The following is a 21678-nucleotide window of genomic DNA, read 5'->3' as shown; positions in this document are numbered from 1 at the left end:
ACAATCTAGCATTGGTCTGAAAATCATCTATCAATATATACATACATTTTTATTAATTTCAAGCGCGTCAGTATAAAGCTATACGCACCCAGAGCCTATTTCTGTGCATTGCCTGTCTCTGGATAGTGTGCTTATATAAAGAGAAGTCCCTAATAAGAGAAAATCGAAAAGTCGTCGGCCATTTAATAATTATTATTGTTTATTTTTTTGGTTTTTAGAATCACGTTAGAAACTGCAAAATTTTCGGCTGACAAATCTACTACATCATACAAACGCCCTGACATTAAGAAATTAATGTTGATCAAGTAAAGTATTAAAAGAAATTAATGTAAATAGTAAATGTCTGCGCCTGGGAACATTGCATTTAAAAAAAAGTGTTCCTTTTAAGTGATAATTATATAAAAGTTTGCAGTAATGTTCAATGACTTAGAAAACATATTTTCCAGATTGACTGTGTGCAACTGAAAGTATATCAAGAAAGCTCTTCTTTTTTTATTTTATTTTATTTGAAAGATGAACGTAATATTTTCAGAATATCTTCTAACTGATAAAAAATATAAAAAAAATTGAAATCACAAAGATAAATAGAAAAAATAGTAATAATTTAATTTTTTATTAAATAATTAAGGCATAAATTATCAACAACAAAACAAATGAAAAATTAATGAAAAATAAAAAAATACTTAAATAAATAATAATTGTACTAAACATTACTTTTTTAAATTAACAAACAATTCGCATAATATACAATATTCTGTTAAGTACAATATAATTTGGTTGCCTAGCTGATAGAAAAATTACTTTAAAAAATTTATTTTATTTTATTAATTATAAACACTATCACACATAACCATTCTCTTCAATTTCTCTTTTGATAATTTCATTTATATTTTGTTCTTTTCTTTCCTTATTTCTTAAAGGTTTTATTCACTTCTCCTAATTTACCCATTTTAGGCCATGTTCGCAGGGTGGTATATTTCCTCAGTTAAAGTATAAATAAATGGACATTTTGTGCAACATTGGTAAAATATCTATCACAAGGGAAAATGGAAGCAATATTTAGAGTTATTTTAAGGGATTAAGTAACTTTCAATATTTTCTTTTAATAATTTTAAAACGAAGGTTTTTCATTCATGTTTTTAAAATAAGACTTTTTTTTTTAAATAATTGCAGAATATACCTACAACCAATAAAACAACCATTTACTTAAAAACATAAATATTTCACAAATTATTATTATAAAATTTTTTGTTTTTAAATATTTTAACTCTATTTATTGTTTTGTAAATCCTACATAGTTCTTCATTTCTTCAATTATTAGAAAAAAAGCAAGAGATAAAGTAAAATTTTAAATAAAAACTTCCAAACAAATTTCCAATCCTTTGTATTCGAATTACACTACACTCTCCGATTTATATTTTTTCTCAATTCTGATGTCGAATAATTTTCTTATTCTCCGAAGTACTTTCTTATAAACATTATTTTTAATAAGCTTTTGCGCCCCTTTAAAATGAATTCATTAAAATTTATTCATTTCCCATGTTCTTTTTAAATTTTGTCTTTAAATGTTTTATTTTCTGCGCTCTTTAGTGCTTTTAATAAAAAAATTTATTCATTTCCCATGTTCTTTTTAAATTTTGTCTTTAAATGTTTTATTTTCTGCGCTCTTTAGTGCTTTTAATAAAAAAATTAATAAGCTTGCAGCAGAAAGTAAATACCTTCAATACCATATGTAAATAGGGTCAGTTACTTTGTTTAGTTTTTATTTTTTTTAGTAGGAAACCTTGGTCCATAATTAATAACTGTACGACTGAACTGCTGAACCCTATTTAACACATTTACATAGACAATGTATTTTGTTTGCTAATAAATATATCTATATGTGATTTTTATGAATCGAGATAATGCTTTTAAAAATGGCAGTAGTTTACTTTTGTCTATTTATTTAAATTATTTATTTTCGTATTTGTTAATGAATTTAAATTTTCATGACATATTTAAAGCTAAAACACAAACTGTATTAACAAATTATTTTCTCTTCAACAAAGTAGCAACTTAAATAAATTAGGTAATATATAAATTGAAGTATACAATAAGATGCAAATTTAAAATAAGAGGAAAAGTAACATGATTGGTACTTATAAACATAGAAAACCATAAATTATTAATTTATAGTTTTTGTCTTTAAAAATTTTACAATGAAATTGTTTAACCTTTGCGAACAAATCTGAAATAAGTGTGTCCATTGGATATTCTAATTCGATAATGTAAATTACATTTCTCTTACTATGAATGACGGAAAGTTATTTAAACAGGGCAAGATTATTTCACGCGATTTATTTGTTTTCATTTTATATGGTAATGTTAATGCAAAGGCACTTCTATCTATATTGGAACCTACTTGTACAAATTCATTGATTCAATGTTAATAAAAAAAGTTAGAAGCTCAAATGCCGCAGTCTAAAGATTCATAAAAAAATAAATAAATAATTTCCTTTGCTAATAATTATTGCAATTTTAAAAAATCAGGAGAAATATTCTAAAATTAGTTAGGAAAATTCGCACATAGAATCACTGACGTTCATTAACTTTATTTGGTTGATTAAGCACCAATAAAGAAGCTGAAAAAGAACTGCACTAATCTATTTTAGTTTTTGCTGAAGGATTAGAGGCAACTTATCGGCAGCATTGCTTAAGAAAACATCAGGCCAAATGTAGAGTTAAAAAAAAGACGTTCAGACAGAGACTGTCTTCCTCAGAAGCCTGAAGGTAAGTTACAATCTTTATGTCTCAGGACCTATTTTATATTAAAACAAATTTCAGCTTACATTTATTGCAGTCATCGATAACTTTCAATAGATAAAACGTGCTCATTTGTCCGTCTTTGAGAGTTGTTTAAACGACTTCTCTAAACAACTAAATATCTTCTTTAAAAAAATATCTTATTCATACAAGTTTCCTTGACGTTCTGTGCCAGAGTGTGTTGGTATAGTCCGTGAAATTGTGGAAAATGGTTCGGGGCATGAAATATTTCAACGATATCCTGATTAACATCTATTAGCGATAAATACTCCATTTTTGTTTACGCTAAAAAAAGAAGTAAAAATGAAAAAAATTGGTCTAAAACAATACCAATCCTTTTTTTATTAACCACAATACTTTATTATTACTTTTAAATACCTATAAGAAACACAATTTGACCAGATTAAAAACAAAAACAAATCAATTCACTGAAAATTATCTCGTTCGCAAAGGTTTTTTTGTAAATTACTTGTCATTAATACTTCAACAATTTAATATAATAGAAATTAAAAGGTTCAAAAAAAGTTAATTTAATGAAATCGATACCTTAAAAAAAGTTTTATTGTAATCACAGGTATACAATGAATTATCACAGCCTGATACCTGACTGAAAATTATAGTTTTCCAGTGTTTTTAAGTACCAAGCTCTTTCTTTTAAGCTTAACAATTATTTAATAAAAATTAATAGTAAACATAAAAATATATCTTTATTATTTTAACTTTTTTAAAATTAATTTTATTTTTTACCTTTCTAATTATATGACTTTTATTTTTCTTCATTAAAATTTAATTTATCATTTATTATTCATTTCTGTTTAAGGAATGGTTTTTAAAAGTAAATACCTACTTTTTGAAATTAAAATAATTTAAATTTGTTTTACTTTTTAAGTAATTAAATACAATACAATTGAAATAATTTTTTCTTTTTAACAAATTTAAAATGAAATTATAATAACCATCGCCTCAATATTCACATATTTACATATTCATATAACTAATATTTAAAATCCAAACATTTGAATGATCTTATTTATTTTTTACCCTGTCCTGTAAGTAAAACTTTCTTATTCAATTCACTTTTAAACACTATACCAAATTTTTTTGTTTTTCTTCTTTCTACTTAAAAAAGATTCTTTTTCTGTTACTTTTTTTTTTTAGAAATTATCTACATATTTATTATTAAACTTATTTTTATTAAGCATAGAGATGGATGTAAGTTTTTTATTTTTTTTAAATAGTTAAAACAAGTACATTCATAATCCTTTCCTTTTTTAAAAAATTAATAATTTATAAACTGACTTCTAATTAATTTTTTAATTAAAAACACATAAATATACTGCATGGTTTGACAATGTAAGATTTAAAAAAAATGTAAGAAATTAATATTATTTTTTTTTAATAGATATTTTGCAGGTATTTTAAGTACTCGTATTTTATACAACTTTAGGTTTTGCTATTACAATCTTTACAAAACATATTCCGATATGTACTAAAAATGTATTTTTAGTTAGCTACAGCCTTTATTATTATTTATTTTTTTGTAAATAGGAATTTTATTATTATTTTTTGTGATTTTTGTTTTGCTTTCTAAAATAGCGGACTTAATGATAGCAAATATTAAACAGCTTTTTGTAATTTTTAAAAAAGTTTTGTTATTTATAAAAATGGAAACTTAAAAGTTAAAAATTCATTTTGCTTTTTGTCTTAATGGTTTGATGAGGTTGTTGTTTTTTTAATGGATACGATATTTAAAATGTTACTAAAAGAGTAGTCTTTAGTTGGACGTGATGGTCACATAGAGATACTGGTATATCTACAAAAACTTTATATTATTTATTTTTATTTCCCAACATGAATTAAAAACTCTTTTTAAAGAGAATGTAGTTCAATAAAAAACTAGTATGTTCATTGGTTTTTTAATTACACATTTTTTTTTTTACTTTTTCCCTTAATTTTTTATAGTTTTTAAAAATTTTATTTCTTATATTATATAAACTGTTTTTTTTTCTTTAAAATTCTAGCCTATACGCTGAGCAAGATGTATCATGATCTTGTAGATTAATAGTACATCGGCTAGCTGAAGGTGACAAATCAATTTTATATTTTGACAATGTTTCTTCATTCTCCGCAATCCAATATCCCAATGTATCTGTATCGTACGTTGGAATAATAGTTACTTCTGCAAAATAGTAAAAACTATCTTTATATTTGGTACAGTTACAGTATATTATGGCCATCATTGCAATGTACAAATTGTTGATTCATAATGTATATACAACAAGCCCTGCTGAACATTTCTTTTCTGCACATTATTAGTACAATATGCGTGACGTGAACAAAAGAAAGTAACATTTATAACCTCTGCTAGTGAACTGAAATGGTCCTGGAGGCAGTGACCTCAGATGTTCTCAAAATACGAAAAGATAAGTACCTTCATAAATAAAAAGGGCCCGTATTCGTTCACGAATACCATACATGAGATATATTTTTTGAGATAAATACCTTCTAAATGGATGGAATAAGATTTTAAGTTAATGTATCCTTCTGTTGAAGAAAATTCTAAATACTTTCACTTAATAGGCGTCTAAATACTTTTTAATTTGCTCCTTTCAGTCAATTCAAGCGAAGAGATCTATCACTTAAATTAAAACAATATTTCTGGTTTAAAAATATATTTCCGAGGTTAATAGGGAAAAAGATACCACGTTGCTGAGGTAAATACCGTGAAGCAAGTACATACAATAGGTCCACATTTTAACCAATTTTCAATTTTATTTTATCAGAATTCAATTATGAACTTTGACCACTAACTGGTTTTAATGATTATTCAAATTCCTTTGAAGGTTATTGCACAATAATTCAGGAATTTAAAAATATATATTTATATATCCAAGCTAATGGTGTTTAAAAATGGAAGAAGGTGGGCAGGAAATGAGAGTAAATTGGTTATTGGTTAAATATTTTTAAAAAGACTCTTAAAAAAAAAAGAAAAAACACAGTTTGGAGAAGTCATGCTTACAAGAGTAATCCATATAACTCCTAGATGGTATTTTTATTTCTTTTTCACAGCTGGGATTTTTGCACTGAATGAATAAGAAAATTAGGCTGATTTTTTTTTTGAATAAAAAAATAATCTTCCGGTACAACCAACTACTTTTTACGCAGCAAACATTACTTGACAAAGATAATTTGTGAAATCCAGTTCATCAACTCTGACAATACGAAGACATACAATTTTCTGTTATGCTGAACTACATTACAAGAATTTTGGTTAATCTTTCTTAATAAAAACCTTAAGATAAAATTTACTTTAATGGAACTTCAGGATTCCTAATGATTAAAAAACTAGACTCCTCTTATTACTGATTATCTAGCTGGCTGAAAATTAGCTGTGGATTAGAGAAATTGTTCTAGATTAATAGAAGCAAACATTGTACTATTAATATCTGTAATTATTAAGGGTCAAATGATATAATTCATTTATCTAAAGTCACAGAAATGAATTCTTTTTAAATTCTGTTTTATTCGTTAAGTTTTCAAACAAAAGTAAAACGACTGTGCCGATGATAATCTGTGACCAAGCAATCGTTTTTACAAAAATTATTATTTATATTTCCTCAATAATTTAATTTATTTTAGATCAATTGTACATTAATAATGCTTGAAGTAAAGAAATGTCTTTTACAGATACTATCTTCAAATATCTTAGTAATTCCCTTATTTCTCCTCCAAGTTAACTCAATCAAGCATATTCTACTACCAAATGATTCATTGATTAAATTAAATGAATGATTTCTTGCTTAATACATTTATCTAAGTGTTAATAACGACCGTGCTGGAGAGGTTGTTAGGGGTTGTGAAACAAGTTCTAGTAAACCTCGGTTAGAACTAAACACTGGGATTAAATGAGCCTAGACTACAGATTGTACTCCAGGTATATCATGGAATTTCAGCCAATATTATATTAAGTAAATTAAGTAATGTATGGAATTGGTAATGTATGATATTGATAATTATATTTCAGTAGGGTATATTTAGTAATATGTGATATTGGAATATTAGGAAGTGAAGTGAGAAGGTAACTGACTCAAATTTTAAATTCTATACAGTTACTTCTACCAAAAAATCTTGTTTGTAAAATATTAAACTTCTACAACAATAACAATTTACTAATAACATTTTATGATATTATATAAACTAGTTGATAAAATAGTTCAAATAATTCTATTCAAGTTAACTACTGTTGCTTTGCATTGTTAGCCGGTGGCCACAATTTTGAATAAGATTTGTATTTAAGCAGGGCTAACATCAACTATTAATGACCGACATATAATAAAAGAAAGGTAATTTCTTCATAAAGAATGGAAAATTTACTGTTACTTCACGATTTCGCTGATATACATTAATTAATTTCCTATGAGAGTGATTATCACACAGTATAAGTTAGCCTGGAGGGGTTTGATGTGGCCCTCAGCATTTCGCAACCTAATTGGCTTCATGAACCCCTCAGGATGAATGTATCTGAGTTCTCGTAGACTCCTTGTGATAAAAATACGTAATTAAAAAAACTATTTTTAAAATTTTGCCTTAAAAAGCGTCAATTTCAAAAGGTCATAATAATTAATGTGATTTTTGTTCATGAATAATTTTTGTTAATAAATCCATCCTAGGTTGGCAATAATTTTTCCGATGTAAGAAAATTAATATATATATATTTTTTTTATGCAATTTTTAATCCGTTTTATGTTATTAACGATTTTGGTAAATATTATTTTAACAATTTTTTTCTCATTACTATATTTTGACTAGGCGACTAGCGGATCCCCACATACAGGGCGGAGTCACCCGATGCGGAACACTGGCTATCCCATTTCACATCCCCCGAAATATTTGACCTTATTATTTCAAGAGAATAAAGTGGTTTATTACACTGTGGCATGTTATAACGGGAAGCAAGTTCAACAAAAGTCCAAGATCCTAACTTCACACACTCTTTCGTCGGACTTGACGCTGATTGGTTTTACATGTAAATACTTGATATCTCGAATTTGCACTTATTCAATTTTATTTTCGATATATATTTAAATTTAATGTTAGATAATTTACTCACCTAAGTCTTTGTCTTCCCAAGTTTGTTTTGCTTCTAGGAGTGCATTAAATACTTCCTTACTTGGTTCTGTACCACTAAAAACGTAATATCTTGCTCTAACTTTCTTAAAAAACTCTACATTTGCATAATGTGAGTTTCCGTGGTGCGGAACATAACTCAGGTCCATATAAATTGGATTTACTCCTGATTTACGACCATCCTTATTCTGTAATTTTTTAACTGGTGAATCTGAACGCTTTGTTTTATTATTTGCATCCTTGCCTGAAAAATCAGAGAATGTTTAGTTCAGAGAATTAATGTTTAGTTATGTTTTATTACTTTGAATCATAGATAGTTCAAAAAGAAATTTTTGGGATATATATTTTTTGTTTATAAAATAAGAACTCAAAATAAATATTTTTAATTCATTGTTATAACTTACCTATAGTGTTGTTCAGTGCTAGTTTATTATTATCAGCGTTCATTTTAGAGATTTTCTTCGGTGTAGTCTTAGCACTTCCAGATGTATCAACTTCAATATCAGTGTGGGAATCTTCACGTGGAGGAGGTGGGGCTGGAGATGGAAGACCTAATGGACTGCCCCATTCTTTAAAAGGATTCCAAATTGTATACTGCTTCGCTCCTATTTTAGGAGGTGGCGGTAAACCAAGAGGTTTGTCCCATTTTTCAATAGGATCTTTTCTAGCATCTTTCGGCTGCTCGGCCTGAGAAGTGGCAGGTTGTGGTAGAATCTTTTCGCAAGTTTCGCTAAGAGCTTTTTTAGCTTCGGTTAACGAAGTTGTTAACGTACTTCCTCTTAATGCAGTGTGCTCTTTAACAGCTGTCTCAAAATCTGTATCTAATTCTTTATCACCGCTAAATCCAGAATCATAAGGTCCACCTTTATCATCTTTAGCTAGAATTTCAGTTTCATCTACGTCATGATCATCATCTAAGCCACCATACTTAGATACATACATTGATGCAAACATATCGCTCGCGATAGGCTTACCTGTATCAATATCTGAAGGTTCACTTGGTAACGAACCATAAAAGGAACTAGTCATTGTTTCCTTACCTTTTGGAAGATCATATTCAAACTGAGGTGGTGAGGGTACATGAGATGTTATACTTAAAGGTGACCCAGGAACATCCTCATCAGAATCATAATGCCTCGATTCCGGCCGACCTTCTGTGCTTTCCCACACGTGGGTTACTGCTCGTGATACTTGTCCACTACTTATATCACTCTGAGGGGTAGCTCTACCTAAATCGTATTCCTTCTCGCTTACAGGATCTGAACCTGGTGTATCACTTCTGGAAAGATCTTTCTTCAAAGATGTTAGAGTACTGCTCAACAATACTGGCTCTCCTTCCGTTTTCAACAATACTTTTTCCTTATCTTTGCATGTATCTAAAACGGATGGTTCACTTACTTTACTTTCTTGAAGTACTGAATCCTTTCTTTCTTTTGCTAATTCTGCACCTTTATCAATTATATCTTCAACTATTTCAGTACCTTGTTCAATAATTTCTGATTTCCTTACCCCCTCATCATCAACAGAATCATCCCATTTCTGAACTTCACTTTCAAGGAACGAAGATGTTAATAGTTTCACACTAGACTCGTCAATTGGTTTTTCAACACTTGGGATGCTGTCTTGAGTGGAATCTTCTTTCTTTATTGCATCGCTGGTATGATCACTTTCCAACAAAGTATCACCAATTTTGCTTATTCCTTCATCAACTTTTTTTGAGACTGAGGCTACAACTGATTCTATCTGGCCTTTAACTTCTGAAGAGTCCTTTTGAATTTCTTTTGATATTTCACTGGCTTCAGTTAATGATTTGGTGATGATGTCAACTTTCTCTTTACATTCAGTTTCTAACCCTTCAGCCTTCACGGGTTTTTCTTCAGAATCTTTTTTCATTAATGAATCACTTAAAGCTTCTACTTTGCTTAATGACGAATCTACAGTATCTGAACTTTTTTGGCAAATGTCTTTAGTAACCTCTTTTGTACTTTCAATTACACCATTTATTTTTTCTTCAGTTTCTTTAACAGCCTCACTCAACTTGTCCGTTTTTCTTTCATGTTTTTCATCCTTTGCTGATTGATCGATTAATTCTTCACTACTTTTTATTGTTTCTACACCTAATTTAGTTAGCTGTGGTGATTTTGGCGGTTTTTCTTCCTCTGATTTTGATTCCGAACTTTTTGAAATTTTTTCCGATTCTAACAACTGTCCTTGCTCAGATTTAATTTCAGCTATTTGTGCATCTTGAATTACAGGTTCAGTTGTTTTTTTGACATCTTTATTGAATCCATTTGTTAATTCAGAGCCTGGTAAAGGCGAACTGAATCTCTTTTCATCATATTGCTCTTTTTCATCTGTTATAGACGAACCATTCAGGCTAGATACTATTTTTTCAGCAGTTGTTAATATATCAGTTACTTTAATATCGTCACTTTTACTCTTTAATTCTTCGTCTCTTATCTCTTTATCTATGTAAGTTTTAATATCAGTAGCTTGCATTTCTAATACTCCTTTTCCAAGTACAATTTTCTCTTTTTGTTCGATGGTTTCCACAATATCGGTTCCTTTACTGAATTCAATTTTATCTTTAGATTTATCTTTGCCATTTACCACCGTAGGCTTGTCATCAAATTCATCAGCTGTTTGTTCAGCCGCAGTTTCTTCACCTTTTTTCTCCAAAACGCTCCCCAATAAGTCTTCTGATCTGGCAGTTTGTTCTACTAAGGTTTCTAACATTTTACTATCCGATTCAGTTTTTACTTCAGTTTTTGACAGCATTTCTTCTTCGGCAATTTTAGGAGTTATTGGAGCTATCATTTCAGTTACACCTTTCACTTTTGTTGAAAGATCTGTTTTCTCCTCGTCTTTTAACTCTTTCAACTGTTCTTCATATTTTCCTGTGACTGTTTTGGAATCAAATGATTGTAAAGAATCTTTTTCCTTACTAATTTCTTCTTTAAAAAGTTCTTGCGTTTCACTTTTAATTGAATCTTTTGTGTCTGCTTCAGTGCCATTTACAGCGGTTTTAGGCTCAGTTCTATGGAATAATGAACTGACAACTTCTTTAGTCTTTCCAAAGATAGAATCAATTACAGTCCCAGTTTTAGCGGGTTCTTCTTTAGCCTTTGTGCTATCTGTTTTTGCAAGGATGATTTCTTCTTCTTTTATATCTTTCTTGGAAACGTCCATTTTTTCTTTAGAAAGAGAATCATCTTTAACTTTTTCTTCTTCTGAACTTATTTTACTTTCCAAAATTTTTAGGTCTTCTTTAACTACGGTCTTTTCATCAAATGATTCAGACGTAACTGGCTTCTCTCTTGAAGTTGCAAGCTGAATATCTTTCTCATTCGTATCTAGTTTTTCTGTATCTTCTAATTCACTTTTATCCAATTCTTTTACAACTTCTTCCGGTTTAAAGCTTTCTTTTATCTGTTCAGTCTTAATGTCTTTAAAATCTACCTTTTCAACTGTCGGCTTTTTATCCAGAGCTTTTTCTTGTATTTCTGTTTCACTTTTTTCTTTAGATTCCTCTTCTAAATTTAATGCGCTGTCTAACTTTGGCATACCAATTTCTGTTTTCGCTTTGGGCGTATCTTTATCTTTCAATTCTACTGAATCACCCACTGATTCTTTCTCTTGTACATCTAATTTTGACTCCATTTTATCTTTAACGACTTCAACGTCCCCTTCTTCTGCTAATTTTATTTCTCCGTTTTCTACGATCTTATCAACTTCAGTTTCTTGCTTCATTTGGATTTTATCTTCTTTTTCCATTTCTGGTTCTTTTGGCAAAACAGCTGCACTTTCACCATTTTTAGTTTTTTCTACTTCATCAACCTCTTCTTGTAATTTAAGAGGTTTCTCCACAGATATTTCTTCTGCACTCTTTGCTGCAACTGCTTTTTCCAATAAATCTGTTTTTTTTTCTATTAGAATTTCTTCAACTTGTTCATTTGCTTTAGATTCTTGTTTTATTTCTTCAGACAGTGTTTCAGTTTTTTCTTTTTGTTTCACTGCTTCGCTTTTAGTCTCTACATCCTCTTCTTTTTGTTTTACAAAGTCATCTTCTACTTTTAAGCCCTTTTCCACAGGTTTTTCAGCTTTATCCGTTTCCTTTTCTTCTAGTTTGGCCGAAACTTCTTGTGCAACCTTATCTTTGGGCTGAATAATTTTATCTTCTGTTTTTACAACTTCATCAAATGGCTTACTTGCTTTTTCTTCTAATGCCTCTTTCTTGGGGCTCAAAATTTTATCGTCTATCTGTATTGACTCAGGTTTAACTTTTTCTTCTTTGCCCGAAAGTTCTTCAACCTCCTTTTTCGGTTTTTCTTCAGTTGCAATTTCATCCACTACTTTTGTAGCTTTTTTATCATCTGGTTTAGTCTCCTGCTTTTCTATTTTCATTTCTTCGTCCGTCTTCAAAGTTTCTTTACTATCTTCTTTTAGCTTTCTATCTGAAGTCGATATCAAGTCATCACCCTTCATTTCATCCTCCTTCTGTGGATCTTCGCCAACAAGTTTTTTTTCTTCTGGTTTTTCGGATTCTTGGAGGCTCACTGCTTGAACATCTTTAATCTCGGATTTTAATTCTTTTGTTTCTTCAACAGTGTTCAGATCAATTTCTTCTGCTTTTCTGCCGGAAAGTAATAGTTCTTCGTCAATTTTCACATCTTTTTCCATTTTGCCTACTTGTTTTGTGTCCTTTTCATCTACCTTTATTTCTTTATCTTCCGATTTAACCATTTCTATTAATGATGGCTCTTTACCTTCTAATTTGTAAGTTTTGCTATCTAAGTCAACCTGGAAACCTTCTGGTTGAGGAGAAACAGGTTTTATTTCTTGTGTATCCAACTCTTCTTCAAGGATTTTATCCGCTTCGTGCACAGGCTTTGCTTCTTTCTTCTCTGAAATTACATTTTCTTGTTCTGTTAAAGGAACTTCTTTTTCCTGCTTTCCTAACTGTGTTTTTTGGTCTACTGTTGGAATTTGATCTTCTTTCTTCCCTGAAATTTCATCTTCTTGTTTTGTAAAAGGAACTTCTTTTCCCTGCGTTCCTATCTCTGCTTTTTGTTCTTCTGAAGTAATTTTATCTTCTTTCTTCTCTAAAATTTCCTTTTCTTGTTCTGTTTTAGGAACTTCTTTTTCTTTCGTCTCTACCTCTGCTTTTTGTTCTTCTTTTGTAATTTGATCATCTTTCTTCTCTAAAATTTCCTTTTTTTGTTCTGTTTTAGGAACTTCTTTTTCCTGGGTCCCTACCTTTGCTTTTTGTTCTTCTTTTGTAGTTTGATCATTTTTCTTCTCTAAAATTTCCTTTTCTAGATCTATTTTAGGAACTTCTTTTTCCTGCGTTTCTACCTCTGCTTCTTGGTCTTTTGTTGTAATTTGATCTTCCTTCTTCTCTGGAATTTTTTTTTCTTCTTCTGTTTTAGGAACTTTTTTTTCCTGGGTTTCTACTTCTGCCTTTTCTTCTTCAGTAGCGATTTGAACTTCTTTCTCCTCTGAAATTTCCTTTTCTTTTTCTGATAAAGGAATTTCTTTTACCTGCGTTTCTACCAGTGCTTTTTGTTCTTCTGTTGCAATTAGATCTTCTTCCTTCTCTTTTGCTTCTCCTTCAATTTTAGTTAGCGCTTTCTGTTCAGCATCTGCCGGGATAAATTTATCTGAAGGCAATTCCTTCAATTTGGAGATATCAGTTATACTTTCTTCAACATCGTCTGAAAATTTTCCATTCAATTCTTTTAATTTATCTTGTGTATGATCCAATGCTTCCAAAGGTTCTGTTTTTTCTTTTAGCTCGGAAATGGCCGCCTCACTAAGTATTATCTTTTCTACAGATTTACCACTTTCTTTTTCAATATCTTCTTCTAAATCTTTTTCAACTTTGTCAGGAGATATTTTTTCAATTTCCTTACTTTCTTCTTTCAATTCTGCCTGTTTTTCTTCCTTCACTTCGAGCTTCTCTGCAAGTTTTAAATCTAATTTTTCTTCTACCTCTTTATCTACTTCCGTTTTTCCTGCTGTAACTGTTTCAGTGGGGGGCACTGGCGAAGGAACTTTTTCTTCTTTTTCCTCTTTTTTTTCGACCTCGTCTGGTTTGATTTCTTTGTCAATACCTTTAGACGATTCTTTCATTTTATCCTCCTCTTTCTCTTTTATTTCTTGAACTTCTTTCACTTCCTCTTTCTCTACTAACAATGCTTTAACTTCTTTACCTGACACTTCTAATTCCTCTTTTACTAGTCCTTTTCCTATTACTTCCTTCTCTTCTGTCTCAGCTTCTTTCTCTTCTATTTTGTCTTTTATTTTTGCTTCCTCTTTTTCTTTGACTTCCTCTTCAACTTTTTCTTTCTCTCTAAAATCCTCCTTTTCTGGAACTTGTTTTTCTTTAATATCCTTTAACTCCTCTTTTACCTTGGGTTCTTCTTTGTCCTTCACTTCAACTTTCTCTATGGTTTCTTCCTTTATCTTGGCATCGTCTGTTGCTTTGATTTCCAATTCAGCTTTCACCTCTTTTTCTTTGATTTCATCTTCTTCTTTCACTTCCCCTTCCTTTTTGACCTCCTCTTTGACGGACACTTCCTTTTTTTCTTTGCCTGTTTCGTCCTCTTTAATTTCTTCCAGATCAGTCACTTCCACCTTCTCTTTAACTTCTTCTTGTGCTTTTAAATCTTCTTTGACCTCCTTTTGTAATTTGTCTTCGCTTTCATCTTTGATTACCTCTGTTTCTTTGATTTCCTCACTCTCTTTGGTTTTCTCGTCCTCTTTTTGCTTCAAATCTTGCTCCTTTTCAACTTCTCCTGCTACTTGCTCTTTTACTATAACTTCCTCTTCTTTTATTTCCTCCGTTACCTTTACTTCTTCTTTCTCTATTACTAATTCTTCTTTTACTTCAGACAGTTTTGTCTCTTTTTTCTCAATTTCTTCTTCCTTTTCTTTAATCTCAGCTTTTTTTAAATCTTCTAGTACCTCTTTAACTACCACCTCCTGCTTTGTTTCTACTTTTTCATCCTTATCATCTTTGGCCTTATCATCTGGTTCTTTCTTTTCAGGTTGGATATCAGTAAGTTTTTCATCAACGTCTTCTAACGTTTCAATACCAACGGCTTTTTCCTTCGTTACATCAGATTCCTTAGCTTCAATGATCAGTTGCTCTTTTACTTCTACTGCCTCTTCCAAAACTATTTCTTGCTCAACTGTCTCAGCTTTAACTTCGTCTTTAGGCTTTAATTCAATTTCTTTGGTTTCTTCTTCCTCAAATTTTTCAATATCTTTGCTTATTTCATCAAGTTTCAATAATTCTTGTTTGTCTAAGTCTTTTTTAGTTTCATCTTCAGCTGGACTTGGTTTTCCAACATCAACTTCTAAATGTTCTTCGGCTTCATCAATTTCTTTTTCTTCTAATTCATCAACCTCTCCTGTGGGTTTACCAGTCTTTACAGTTTTTTGTAATACTGGTTTTTCTTTTTCCATTGTGTCTGAAACTATTTTCTCTTCGATTTCCTCTATTTCTACGTCATCGTCTTTATCTAAAATTAATGCTTCGTCAAGAGAATCACGTTTTGCTTTGATAGCAGAACTTGGAACTTCTGCCGGTTGTTCTTTTGCTTCAAGGTCGCAAGGTAATTTTTCTCTAGTTATTTCTAGAACTTCTCCCGCTATCCCTTCAGCAACTATTTCTTCTTCTTTTGGAGATTTTTCGTCTTGTACTGATAACTTTTCAGCGTCAACAGTAACTGGACCAGACTTTTCTGGTAATTCTGCTTCCGTTTCATCAGCTATTATTCCTAAGTCTTTGTCTTTTCCATCTTGTTCTAGTATCATTTCTTTCTTTGTTTCAAATTTTATATCTTTTTCTTCTCTTTGTATTTCCTCTGCTTCATCAATTCCTTCATCTATCAGTTTGTCTTCTAGTTCCTCCTCGCTTAACTTTTCGATTTCTTCTTTAGGTGATTGTGGTTTCTCTGGTGGAATTCCATCTTCTTTTTCTAACAAATGTTCTTCTTCTTGAATTTTATCTTCACTTTCATCCTTAGTTTCTAGTCTTTCACCTGAAGATATATCTGTGGGAATTGTAGCGGATATTTGGTCAGATGATATTAAATCTTCTTTTAAGTCCTTACTTTTATCTTCTTTTTCAAGTCCATCTTTAATAAATTTCAATTCTTCAGCAGCTTCTGTTTCTTTTTTATCAGAAGGTTTTTTCCCAGCAGGAATTGATAATAAATCTTCTTTACTTTTTTGAATTTCCTTACCTACAACATCCGCTCCAACATAAATTCCAGCATCAGCCTCCTCATGAACAGGTAAATCAGCAACTTCATCCGGAGTTTTCACTATGTCTTTTAAAAGTTGTGCTCGCTGATCAAATAATGTGCCGGAAATTTTCGGAACCTCCGGTAAACTAGTGGGCTGTTCCGGTCTTTGTATCTGTCCAATATCCTTTTCTTTTGTTTCTTCTTTTATATATTTTTCTTCTATTCCTTCTTTAATTTCGTCTAATGGAATGCGTTCATCTTCAGGCAATGTTGGAGCTGTAGTTGTTGCTCCTGATTCCACAGTCGTTGAAAATTTTTCATCAGGTTGGCTTTCATCTGCTTGTTTTTGTTCTATTACTTCTACAGGTTTTTCTTTCACATCTTTAGGTGTTATAATTCTGTCTGTTGAAGGAATTTCTCTTGCGACTGATGCTTCCTGAGACTCAGGTTTTTGAACATCTAATTTTACTTTTGCTGATGGTTCTGTTTCTTGCAGCGTTTCTGGGAGAATTTCTTCTTTTTTAAGAGCGTCAGTTGGAACTTCTTCTCCTTCAGGGCTCTGTGACGTTTCTTTTTTCTCTTTGGTATCCTCTTCTAACTTTTCAACAACTTCCTTTTCAACAACCTCTTCTTTTTTTTCTCCTTTCTGAATGTGCATTGCAATGCTCTCAACATCGCCTTTACCAGATTCAGCACCAGCTAATTCAATTTTTTCAATTATTAAGATTTCATCCTCTTCTTCTTTAGATATGGTAGGTGGTTTTTCTTCAGCCACATCTTTGGCATCATCACTTTTTGAATCAGTAGCGGGAAGCCCTTCTTTTTCAATCATTTCATCTTTACCTTTTATTCCAGTTAATTCGGCGTCTACTGTGGAAGGTGTAGATACTGCTGATGAATCTGTTGGCAAATCCTTATCAGCTTTCATTGCTTTTTTTACTTCTTGTTTCTGCCTAGCTGACGCTTTAGCCGTTTTTATAGGTGACGTAGTTTTAATGGTTTTACTGGGAGAAGGAACTGATTTTCTGGTTGGTGGCACTTTATCAATTTTCTTTTCATCTCTTTTAGCAACAGCTTTCTGAGATTTGTAAATTTCTCTCGTTTTTTGTTCCATAACTTTTCTATTATTAGCTTCTTTGGCACTTTTTGCAGGTGTGGCAGAAGGAGATGGTTTCGTTCTAGTGGAAGCGCGAGGTTTCATCTCTGTCTTTGCTGCAGTTTCAATTAGTTTATTTTCCGCAATTTTTTTAGGTGTTGTTGGAGAAGATTTTATAGAATCAGATTTTTTATCACCTGACGGAGTCTTCTGAATTTTCTTTTCAGCTTGCTTATGTGTTGTTCTCCTAGGTTTTTCCTTTTGTTTTTCTTTCTGCACTGCCTCACTTGGTTTAATCTTATCTTGCTTTACAGTCTCTATTTTAGTTTCTACATCAGTCTTTGGTTTTTCTTTTGTTTTTTCAGCTTTGGGCTTTGCAGGTTTTGCCGAAACCTGTTTTTGCACTTTGTCAGAGATGCCAGTCGTTGCGCTTACTTTCACAGCCGGTTTCACAGCCTCGGAAGGTTTTCCTTGTTTAATTTCATTTTCAGGAATTTTATCAATTATAGCAGGAACTTTTGTTCTACTAGCAGTTCTAATATTCAAACCTACTGACGAAGCAGATGGAGATAATGATTTTGCTGAACAAACGGGATGTTTCATAAATTCTAAATTTCTTAGTCTGTCTAGTCCTTCAAAGATTTTTTGTTGCGGTGTACTACCAGGAAATAGTAATCTCGTTATATTGTCTTCTGGATTTGCTGGTTGCCAAACTAATAGAGCACAAATTGAAATTCTATTACACAAAGGAAATGTAAATTCACCTCCTTTTTTATTATAACTGCAAAAAATTTTTGAATCTACTGCGTTCCATTTTGCTAAAAAGTCTTTTAATTCCCTACTTTCTTTAGATGGACTTAACACGTACATATCAAGTTTTCCATGTCCTACTTTATGATACAAATTAATTGGATCCATTGAAGAATCTCTAATACAGAGTTGTGGTTTTAATTGAAGCTGCCTTAAATTCGTTAACATTTCTTGGCCAAGATCAATTAAATTTATTAGCAAAGGATCCCGGTCTTTATCACCATCAGGAGAAAGAGGTTGCCGCCTTTCCTGCAAAGAAAAAATTGAAATAAGTGTTAATCTGGTACGTATATGTATTATTATTATTTTTTTTTGTACATAAACACTCAGGTACAAAATAATAATAAAAATATAAAATAGGCAAATCTGCAGATTGAATAAGAATTTATTCTTTTATAGGGGAAAAATTAAGCCATTTTTATTTTCTCGTAATCTACGTAAGTCTTTTTTTACTTGATTAACAGTATTTACTGTAATCCTCGATTTCCAATTTATATTCAGAAATATCCGTTTGAGGTCACTTGATTCCGAAAAGAGAGTTACAAATTGGTGCCTGTGACACTGTAGTTCAAATTGGAAATTTCATTTAGGTGCCAACTGAGGGCGCCACACAACATGGTTTTGGACAATATTAAGTTCACCGAAAATACCATTTATTGAATCAATTTTTTCAGTTATTTAAAGATTATTTCAAAAAAGAATCCTTAGAATATCTTTTAACTAGTTGCTTGAATGTGTAAATTAAAATTTAAACAGCTTTCAATGAAAATTTATTTTATTGTAGAAGAAGGCAAAAGACGATATCAAAATTTATTCTTAATTTTCTCGTATGCCCTGAATAGTCTTTTCCTTCTCAAATTAAATATGACGTTGCTACCAAGTATTTGAGTTCCCAAAAGCTGTCACTAAAGAGGTCACCTCTGTCAATCATGAACCAACATTGGATGCATCTCCTAAATTTACTAGAGGGTTGGTTAGGAAATGATTTCTACAAAAATGTATACTTTGTCACGATAGAGTAGGTAATCGATAATTCCAAATATTCCTGAAGGCGAATTTAATGAATAAGTAGGGAAAGTGTGAGGTGCGGATAACTAGATTAACTTTTGGTTAATGATTTCTAAGAAACAGTACTGGTCCTAAACTTAGACACTAATGAAACCAGAACTTTATGTAATTCACTCTTATTCTTAGTCATAATTTACTTCTTCTGTAGCCCTACCATGAATTTTTCTAAAAAATACATTTACCTAGTTAGTGTCTATCGATTTGCGTTTCGAGTGATATTTTTGGTGATATGAAACATGAACTCCACTTGACTTTAAATTGAGAGAAGTCTGAGTCACCCATTTGTTACCACAGACGAAGTCAGAAATTTTTTTACCAATAACTCTAACATACAATAGTGGTTTGAAATCAATCTTTCAATATTTACTCGGCTTTAGGTTAGGAAAGTGATTAGATTAGGATCAATTACACCAAAGCAAAATAATTTGGAACTAATTTCTTGAAGATTTAGTGCTCAGATTAGCACATGTATTTATCATTTTCACATACCTGCATATTACAGAAGAAATGTCCTATTTGTGGATAAACCTGTTCCACTTTTTTACGTTGCAGAAGTGACGCTAAACCTTGTACATTGCCATTATTGACTCGGGTCATAAGTACTGCATCTAATCGATCAAGATGCCTGGTAAAATCCCAGAAACACGCTTTTCTAGAAAATCCACCATCAACTAGCATATTAAATCCGTTGATACCAAAGAGGGCAGCATCTCCTTGACCTCCAGGGAAAACGTAGAGTGTTGGATGGCTGAACCTGGCAGAAAAATTTATATTTTTGTTAATAAATTTTAAATGATTTAAAATTATGTAGAGGCAAATTTAATTTTACAATCTCTTACTACTATTAAACTGAAGTTTTGAAATGGAGTAGAAATTTGGAAATTTAGTTTTCAGTGAAAATGAAAATGTTTATAAAAATATAAAAATAAGCATTTTAGTGTATTTTGAAGATTTTTTGCAACCACGAAAAATGTATAAAAAACTCAACATTGAAAGCTCATAATGTTAATTCCGCTTTTTGTAGTCCAAGCAGAGACTCACGTCCATTGTCTTTTTACAAATAAACTTGCATTTTTACTTTTAACTTCTTGGTAAGGTTTATGCGGAATTTCGTTTCTTCAGAGCATTAAGAAGAGATACTGACTGTCTAGACTTTTCAAAATTCTCTTAAGAATAATTTTAAAATTACTGACCTGATATTACCAACTACATCGGAAGATTCCAATAGTTCTTCTAAACTAGCAGAAACAATATAAGGACTAAGGTAATCGAGAAAGTCGTGTATCGCCTTCACAGACGACATCTTGTCGTTAGGATTAAGTCGTACTGTAGAAATTTTGGAAAAATGATCTTTAGATGATGGTTTAAGGTTATTCCAATCACCTTCTTGGCAACAGTGTATATCTACTGTTACAGTATTTTCATATGCTCGTAAGACTCTTTGAACTTCCATTTCTTGGTACATGTCGGCAAAGTCTGCGAATGAGTAGGTCCCATCCTACAAAAATTCAAAAATTAAACTTCATTATCTTCTATTTAAAAAATATATATATATAATTTTGATCAGTGATATTTTTTAATTATTTTCAAGCCACCAATGGTACCGAAACATAATTGTACAACAAAGATTGGTCTCAAAAAAAGACTTCTTTTGGCCATTGCCGATACAAACCTTTTCATTCTCAGAAAAGTTAGACTATTGTGCTTTTCATTGTGGAAATATTTGTTGCAAAATGTTTGGAAAGGGGTTAAATTTTCTAAAACAAGAGATTTGTTTTGTTGTAAAAAAGACACCAAAGTTAATGAAATGAATTTTGGAATTTTGGGATGTGTACTTTTCTTTACTTAATTACTTCTCTTTAATATTTTTTTGTTTGTTAAAACTAATTTTGAAAACTGAAGATTGAACTTTAGAAGTGGACAATCAATATTCCACTGAATTTTACTGGCCTGTTCTAAATCTCTTTGTGGATAGTTGTATTCATGGACATAAGTGAAATACTTTGAAGCTGGGATATAGTACATATTTTGATTTTGATAGGTGGGCTTTCATGGTCAACACTGAACAGCTTTATAAGTCTAGTTCTTTCTGGTTCTTTTTCTGGTTTGTGATGGCCGTTTTAAGGAATGTTTAATTATCTGTATTCTTTTAGTAAACTGATGCCCGTTTTCTTAAGCGAATTAACTGCCTTAAAAAAAAAAAATCAACGAAGCTGCAATGTCCATGGAAATAGATTTCTTGAGACAAAGTTGTGGCATCTCTAGGACCCAGCGAGTGTGAAATGAGTTTATAAGAATAATAGTTGCCCAGAAAACTATCGTCTACTCAATATACTATACATAGAATACTGTCACGTTTTGACATGTGAAGAGGTTAGTAAATGAGATATGGCCTAAAACATCGCTAGAGTACGAATCGTTTGAGCGGAGGAATCGTGAAAGAGGTGGATTAAAGATGTAATGGAGGGTATGGCAGCAAGAAGACTGAAGGATTTAAATGATAGATAGCTCTGGAGAAAA

At 31.1% G+C, this 21678-nt stretch overlaps 1 protein-coding gene across 1 annotated transcript in view; it reads right to left on the bottom strand.

The window, feature by feature from the left end:
- Nucleotides 1-581: 581 nt before the first annotated feature.
- LOC141456812 (uncharacterized) overlaps nt 582-21678 on the bottom strand; it is a 114385-nt gene continuing 93288 nt past the window's right edge. Inside the window, exons 5-9 of the mRNA XM_074133098.1 lie at nt 20352-20656; nt 19648-19912; nt 8334-18339; nt 7913-8173; nt 582-4981 (exon numbers count right to left, since the gene is read on the bottom strand). Coding sequence (XP_073989199.1) covers nt 4812-4981; nt 7913-8173; nt 8334-18339; nt 19648-19912; nt 20352-20656 — 11007 coding nt within the window. The 3' untranslated portion in view covers nt 582-4811. The remainder of the gene's footprint in view (nt 4982-7912; nt 8174-8333; nt 18340-19647; nt 19913-20351; nt 20657-21678) is intronic.

This window comes from Rhodnius prolixus, unplaced genomic scaffold (genome assembly GCF_049639745.1).
Source record: "Rhodnius prolixus isolate KJV_2025 unplaced genomic scaffold, Rpr scaffold_10, whole genome shotgun sequence".
Classification (NCBI taxonomy): domain Eukaryota; kingdom Metazoa; phylum Arthropoda; class Insecta; order Hemiptera; family Reduviidae; genus Rhodnius; species Rhodnius prolixus.
Note: the sequence above shows the minus strand (reverse complement) of the source record. Positions and strands in the feature narration are given on the sequence as shown.